General features: G+C 34.8%; 1 protein-coding gene across 1 annotated transcript; it reads right to left on the bottom strand.

Annotated features, from left to right (window-relative positions):
- Positions 1-6,334: 6,334 nt before the first annotated feature.
- On the bottom strand, positions 6,335-8,395 carry LOC131048122 (LRR receptor-like serine/threonine-protein kinase FLS2). The gene is made up of 2 exons (XM_057981978.2): positions 7,605-8,395; positions 6,335-7,532 (listed from the first exon to the last, which is right to left on the bottom strand). The coding sequence occupies exons 1-2, from the start codon at positions 8,337-8,339 to the stop codon at positions 6,432-6,434; spliced, it is 1,836 nt and encodes a 611-aa protein (XP_057837961.2). The 5' UTR covers positions 8,340-8,395; the 3' UTR covers positions 6,335-6,431.
- Between the last annotated feature and the right edge of the window lie 266 nt (positions 8,396-8,661).

The raw sequence follows: 8,661 nt of genomic DNA, 5'->3' as shown, positions 1-8,661 counted from the left end.
AATAATGTCATGAACAAATATTTCAATAATCAATATATCATCATTAGTGATCTTATAATATAAATTAATGTCAGCATTTCTCTTATTAAAACCAAGCTTCAAAAGATATTTATCCAACCTTGCATACCAAGCTCTAGGTGCTTGTTTCAATCCATATAAAGCTTTCCTTAACCTGCAAACCATATTTGTTTCATCTGATAGTGAAAAATCATCATCTTGTTGAATATAAACTTCCTCATCAAGAACCCATTCAAAAATTCATATTTAACATCCATCTAATAAACCTTGTAGTTTTTATAAGCAACATAGGCAAGAAATAATCTTACAGCTTCAATCCTAGCTATAGGTGCAAAAGTCTCTCTATATTCAATTCCTTCCTTCTGAGAATATCCTTCACAAACCAATAGATAGCCTTATTCCTTATAACTTGACCACCCTCATTCAATTTATTCCTAAAAATCCATTTAGTTCCAATAACATTTTTATTTTTAGGTCAGGGAACCAAGGTCGATGTGTTATTTTTCTCAATCTGATCTAATTCTTCTTCCATAGCTTTCAACAAATATTCATCTTTACATGCCTCAATTATTGATACTGCTTCAACTTGTGAAATTAAACATACCTCATTAGTTGCCAATCTTCTTCTTTTCATCACTCCATTGCTCTTATCCCCAATGATCCGATCTTCTTAATGATTCAATCTCACATACCTAGGAGTCTTCTGACTTTTTGTTCCTCTTCCTTGTTCTTCAGTTATTGTGGAATTGTCTGATACTGCCAGAGTAACTGGTTCAACACTCTATTCTGATAAAGGTGCTACCAGTTCAAATATAATCATTTCCAATGCTAGTCCCTTCTCATAAACTCTGATTTGACTTCTGTTCAGCTCGTCTACTTTGACATTAGAACTCTCTACAATTCTTTGCAATCTTTTGTTATAACATCTATATGATTTTATTTCATTAGAATAACCAATAAATATGCCTTCATCACATCTAGGATCAAATTTCCCAATGATATCATCTCTCATGATATAACATTTACTACCAAAAATTCTGAAATACTTAACTATAGGTGTATTGTCAAACCATAATTCATAAGGTGTTTTATCGGTTTCTCCTGTGATATGTACTCTGTTGAATGTATAAACCATTGTGCTCACTGCTTCTCTCTAGTAGATATGAGGTAGACTAGCTTCCATCATCATTGTTCTAGCAGCATCCAAGATAGTTTTGTGTTTCCTTTCCACAACTCCATTCTGATGAGGTGTCCAGGGAGTAGAAAATTGTCTTCTTATACCATGCTTCTCACAAAAGTTATTAAACTCATTGGATGTGAATTATCCACCATGATCTAACCTCAAACATTTAATCTTCAATCCCATCTCAGTTTCCACTTTAGCCTTAAAGATTTAAACTTTTCAAATGCTTCAGATTTCTCTTTTATAAAAGTAACCCACATCATTCTAGAATAATCATGAATGATTAGCATGAAATATCTATCACCTTGAAAAATTTTAACTCTAGCGGGGCCACACAAATAAGTATGAATAAGATCAATAACATCATTTGATTTATCTTGTATACTCCTAAAAGAGGTTCTGGCCTGTTTACCCATTTGACATTCTTTACATACCAGATTATAGGGCTTTATAATCTTAGGTATATCCCTAACTGCCTTAGTTGAACTGATCTTCACAATGCAATCAAAATTCACATGACACAATCTTTTATGCCATAGCCAACTCTCATCAATCTATGTAATCAAACATGTCTTCTCACCGGAGTTCAAATGAAATATATTATCTTTGGTCTATGTACTGGTTGCAATCTCTAAACTAGACCTGTTAATGATTTTGATTTTTCCATCCTTGAACTGTAATTGAAATCCCTAATCTACCAATTGTCCTACACTCAAAAGATTGTGCCTTAAACCTTCAACATAATATACATTGTAAGTATTGTTCTTACTATCCAATGATATAGTTCATTTTCCTTTAATCATACATGCTTTGTCATCTCCAAATACAACTAGACCTCCATCAAATTCTTACAAAGATAGAAACTTCCCTTTATCTCCAATCATATGATATGAACAATCATTGTCAATTACCCATTCATCCTTGTCTTCAATTTTAGTAGTAAGTGCCTTCTCTTCAGGTACATTCTCTTCTAGTGCCAGATCATCTTCCTTGATAGCCCAGAACACCCATTCCTTCTCATAGCCGAAACCACTAGCAGAGTCTTCTGTCGGTTCATCATCAAAATCAGTAATGCCTTCTTCATCCATTATGTAGCATGATTTCTCTTTGTTTTTATTGTACTTGTACTTGTTTTGATATCTAGGGTTATGCCTCAATGATTCTCTAGCTCTTTTTTCAAATCTTGAATTCATTTCAGGACATCTATATGCAAAATGACCAATCTTATTACATGCAAAACATTTAAAAGGTGCTTTTCCTTCATACTTACTTCCTACCGATCCTTTAGGTACTCTTCTAGAAAATAGTGCTTCAAGTTGCTCAAACTCATCATCTTCTCTCTTCATAGCTTCTAATTCCTTTGCATATAAAGCTTTCCAGTCTTGCTTACCAGTTCTAGATGTAGATGTATGAAAAGCAGGTTCAGACTTCACAGCTCTAGAAGGTCCAAATTCTTCAAGCTCAAAAGTAGATAGTTTTCCAACCAAAGTATCTATGTTGATAGATGTATTAGCCATTTTTCTCAACTCATTAATAGAAGTAGCCTTCATTTTGTAAGCCAGTGGTAGGGCTCTTAGGACTTTAGAAACAATTTCATCTTTGCTCAAAGTTCCACCACAATCTCATTTACCCTTTCCACATTGAATTTCCATAACAATCGCATTTACCCTTTCCAAATGATTTGTCAGTTAATCCCATTATTTGCCGATCAGAAAGTGCACACAAGAGGGCTTCTCTTACTCTACAATCATTCTCAAGCTCCTTGTCTAGGTTTGCCGGAGGAGGATTTCCAGATCCCGGATTATAAGTTGTGACACCATTCTATGTGATCTCCTAAATCTCCTTTCCAAGACATCTTAGATGAGTCTCCATCTGAATCTTCCATACTATGTAATTTGTTCCATCAAGCCTCGGAATATCCCTCCGAAAGATAGTTCCGAAAGAACTAGATGAGCTTGAACTGTTAGTCGCCATAGGATCTTCCTCAAGCAGTTAATCTTTCTGCAGAGAGGACCAAAGCTCTGATACCAATTGTTAGACAGTTCTAATAACTGGAAGACAACTGAGAGAAGGGGGTGAATCAGTTGTCATGGATTATTGGAACTATTAGCAATTTAAAACTTTAATATCGGAACCCAAAACATTAATACCGGAATAGTAGTTAAACCAATTAAGCATAAAAAATAATCACAAAATAAAAACCATCCACATGACACCAAGATTTGTAAATGGAAAACTCGATAAAGGGAAAAACCATGGTGGGAAGCCTACCCACAGTTAGATAATACTTCTCCAATAAGTATGTGAATTAGAATTCAGGGGCCTGCACTTGCAGGAAGGCCAACAACCTCGAGCGCACTTCTCATCACAAAAGGAGCCTCACTGACTACATAGAAATCTAGACTATAATCCAGAGAAGTGTTGAACTGCAAAAGATAGCATCCCCTATGTCTGAGTACAATTCCAGTTAAGCTCAATACCGGAGGACTAAATCCTCTTACATAAACCCAATTTGATCTTGAATGATCCATCAAAATCCTCTACCTCATTGGTATTACATTATTCGCACATTACATTCCTTGACCATGACCTCTAACATAACCACGATGATCTACAATGAGATCTTACATCTATATATACAAACCCTCAACCATAAACAATTATGTCAGCCACCAGATAATAAACCAATTACATAATTACAAACCATGTTGGCCTTAGACCAAAAAAATATATCCAATACATAAGACATCCCAAAAACACATCGAGAGGTCCAATCCACACATTACATTAAAGTTGGTCCATAACCTAGATCAACCAGGACCCAATATAGGTCCACATGCTACAACAATAATCTCCATATGCCAAGTCTTGAAAATGATCACAAACAAAATCCTGAAGCTCCACCAGAAGTTGTACCAACACCACTTATGCAATTCATCAAAGATCTTCATAAAAAGCTCTGCTGGTGAAACCCTCACTAGAACAAAAAACTAAGCTTCTAAGCAAGCAAGATAGCATCCTATCACCAGAGCAAAACCAATGAACTGAATATGAGCATGAGTATCATGAACAAGTCAATTCCATCACCAAACTATACCAGAGCCTATCAGATCATGCCGGATCCAAAATAACCAGAATCCACTCAACCTACCGGGACCAGAAGGGTGTCGGTAAAGCATCCAAACAGCTAGTGTTGGCATCAATGACAAAACATCAATGGAACACATAATCAATTTCACCAAATGGCCAACACATGTCACATTTGATCTACATGCCATTGGGATTAAAGACATGTTCATAACTATGAGACTAGGTGAAGTCGATGTCTAATACCTGCAATCCCGCAATCACCATTATCCACAAAATAATACACACACACACACACACACACACACACATTACATATACATAAAATAATTCGACAAGTGAAAGACAGTTGCGACATCACACCTAGTGTAAATATGAGTGGTATAATATCGTCTCTTCCATGCATACATAAATAATACAAACATGAAAATCATAACATCCCAATAATATCACCATATCTTATAAAGCATAAATTAGGGTTAGAACATAACATGATCTCATTATAAATAGATATAAATCTCCACAACACATAATGAGTGCTCAAAAATATCCAACATAAGTCCAATCATCATAATAGTCATGAATGCATCATTGCCCATTTAAACCCTAATGTATCATCTATCAATATCAAATGTCAAGCGTCAACTATATGCATCCAAGATATAAATATATCCATAGTCATCCATCAACACATCATAAAAAAGTCTAAACTAAGTCCATAAATTCTATCAATGCATGAAAAGAAAGACGAGCTAGAGAGGGCAATACATATAAAATATAACAAATTTTAAAAATAAATAAATGTATATTATAGATACCAACATACTTTTCTCATAAATGAAATTTATTTAACATATAACAAGTCATCTAGCCATTTTTCTATCTATCTATAAACGTCCCTTTTTTTATTATGAGCATAATCTCTCATAACAATTTTATTATATTTATGAACAAAACCCAAAAAATATACTCCATTTAATAGAAAACATCCATCTAGTGCAAAGGGGCTTTAAACATAAATTTCATTAACTCAAAATTTTAAAAACATTTTGATAAACTAAAGATGAATAATTTATGATGTTCTAGTTAGTAGTCTTTCTTTTCAAAATCAATGTTTACATGATATAACAAATTTTATCATAACACTAGCTATTACAAACATTATTAAATATGGATCTAAAAATATCTTTTGTTTAAGTGTAAAACTAAGTATTTTTGAATGAGCAATATATAATCTTATAATTTTTACGTATTAATAAATATTAGAGATGTAGATTCAAAAATAGATTATGAGAAGTTATATATCATAAACAATATCTTAAGATTAGAAATAAACAAAATAATTTAGTATACATAAAGATACATGTTTAAAATAATTGAATATTAGTAAGTGTAGCTTATAAGACATACATCCTAAAAATATATTAACAAAAATCAATTTTATATTGAAGTCTTGTTATATAAATTGGTTGACCAAAGCAATATAAGACAGACATCACAAAAATATATTAATAAAAATCAATTGTATAATAAAGTCTTGGTATGTAAATTGGTTGATCAATGTATCATATTAATGCATAACTATTGGATTGAAATGATATTAATAAATAAATCTAAGAAAAGATAGAAACATTCTCTATAATTGTGAAGGTTCAAAATCACTAATTTATCACTATTTATAATTGTAGAGTTCAAATATTATATTATTGTCTAATAGAATTTGAATCATCCAATTACCACCATTGTCATTTCAATAATATTAAAAGATGAAAGATACCATATATGTTACTCTTTGAAAGAAGGAATTGCTTTTAAGAAAAACATGAAGATGACAAATGCTTAAAAATCATTATCCTTACTTAATTTCATTAAAAACTAAATGAGTACATTACTGTTAAAGTTACATTAATATGCTTTATATATTAATGCATAGATTTGCAAGCCCTGAATTCTGGTGTTGAGCAAGAGTAAAAGAGTTTGCATGAAAGATCTTCCCAATACACTATTTGTGAATAGTTCTAAAGAAGATTTAAAATATCCCTGAAATGCAACAAAATGCCAAAAATGTGCCAATTGAAACAAACATGAAAACCTTCCTGTCAAACCTATTTGAACGGATCTGGCCAGAGCTTGTGCAATTTGCCTAGCCTGAGGTTGCACATATTCCTGGATTGCTAAAAAATGATGTTACGTTTAGATTTTTGAAAGCTCCTTGTTTGGGAACTGGTCCATTCAAGTTGTTGTAGGAGAAATTCACAAGGCGGAGCACAGCGAGATTTGCAATTGAGAGTGGCACTTGTCCTGATAGATTATTGAAGGACAAGTCAATGATCTCAAGGCTTTTGAGCTGTCCTATTGATGTTGGCACTATTCCATACAATTTGTTGCGTGAGAGCTCAATCATCTCCAGTAGGAAACATTTGCCAATGGCATCTGGTATCCTTCCTGTTAGATTATTGTAACTGAGGTCCAGTTTTCTCAATTTTTGGAGACTGCCAATTGATGAAGGAATTTCTCCAGAAATATTATTTGCTCCAAGCCATAGACATTCCAATTCTACCAGCTTGCTAAATTCTAGTGTAATGCTGTCTTGCAATTTGTTTAAGCTCAAGTCTAACCATCGTAGCTTTTGCAGACGGCTTAGTGCTTTCGGAATTCCTCCAGTGATACTGTTATTCCCGAGAGAAAGAATGGTCAACTCAGTGAGGTCGCCAATTTGTTCCGGTATGTTGCCAGTTATATTGTTGCTACTCAAGGACAGCTTTGATAGTCTGGGAAAGAGTTTTCCTATGCACCCTGACAAAACGCCACTGAAATGGTTTTGATAGAGAGTTATCTCTCTGAGATTGGAGCAGTTTGTAAGAATATCCAAAACAGATGTTTCGGCGGAGCTTCGACTTGACAAATTATTTGTCTCTAGATTCAGTATTTCCAGAGCCGATAGACTTCCCAGTTCTTGAGGCAAAGGACCACTTAGCTGATTGTGATCGAGAGCAAGAAAGGAGAGCTGAGAACAATTTCCCAAAGACTTCGGGATCCCGCCACTGAAATTATTTCCTCCCCCAGTAAGAAACTGCAAGTTAGTGAGCTTGAGGCCAATCTCTACCCGAATGGAGCCCTTGAAACTGTTGTGTGAGAGATAAACTTCCCGTAGTTGTGTACAGTTTAAGAGTAGAGGAAAAACATCTCCTTGGAAGCGGTTATCACCAAGCCCAAGTCTTTGTAGGCCTCTCAGCATACCAATCTCTCAGGGTATCACTCCACTCAAATTGTTATAGCCTATGCGAAGTTCTTGAAGTGCCAAACAATTCCCTACAGATTTTGGTAGGCTGCCGCTTAGATTATTGAGTTTCAGAGAAATCTTTTGCAATAAGGGTTGCTTATAGCCTATATCCTCTGGAATTGATCCCTCCAGCATATTACTGCTAAGTAACAAGTAACGCAATCTCGTGCAGTTACTTAGAGACTTGGGAATTTCTCCAGAAAATTGGTTACTTTGCAGGTTCAATTCTTCCAAATACCTGAGAGCGCCTAGTTTGGAGGGGATCCGTCCAGTTAGATTGTTACGACCAAGATCTAAGGTTTCGAGCGCAGAACAGTCGGTAAACTCTTGTGGGATAACACCTGTGAAATTATTTGAACCAAGCTTGAGTTTTTTTAAGTTGTGCAACGAACTCAGCTCTGTGGGAATGGGGCCAGACAAAAGATTATTAGAGAGGTCAAGAGTCGTAAGGAAGGACAAGTTGCCCATTTGAGAGGGAATCCGGCCACTCAGCGCCTTGCCATTGAGAACCACACTCACAACCCGTTCTTGGTCATCACAGGTTATTCCAGCCCAATTGCAAACATTATTTCCAACTAACCAATTAGATAAAGAAAAAGTTGGATCTATTTTCACAGACAATTTAAATTGGAGCAAAGCTTGTGCGCCAATCTGCTTCTGATGTTGGGAATCATTGAATGAAAGTGCGGGCAACATAAAAGTAAAGAAAAGGAGGAAAAAGATGAACCGACCTTTACAATTCATGCGCTCTTGGAATCCCGTCATCATGTCTGATAGTGCAAATGCAAATGCAAGTGAAATAATCTGGTTCTTCAGATGCGGAAAGAGAAATAGTTGAAGATGTGAATAGTAAAGTGTGGAAGATGAGAGACTTGGAAGGGTGCTTTATTCTGTGGACCAGTAAAGTGTGGAAGATGAGAGACTTGGAAGGATGCTTTATTCTGTGGACCAGCTCACTTTAAAGTATGGAAGATGAGAGACTTGGAGAGTACAATAATTGTTGCCCACTGTTAGAGTACAATAATAGTTGCCCACTGTTATTTAGATAGTGGACAAAATTTAAATCATTTTTTTTTCAAAATCATTTTAA

The sequence above is a fragment of the Cryptomeria japonica genome, chromosome 1 (genome assembly GCF_030272615.1).
Source record: "Cryptomeria japonica chromosome 1, Sugi_1.0, whole genome shotgun sequence".
Classification (NCBI taxonomy): Eukaryota; Viridiplantae; Streptophyta; class Pinopsida; order Cupressales; family Cupressaceae; genus Cryptomeria; species Cryptomeria japonica.
Note: the sequence above shows the minus strand (reverse complement) of the source record. Positions and strands in the feature narration are given on the sequence as shown.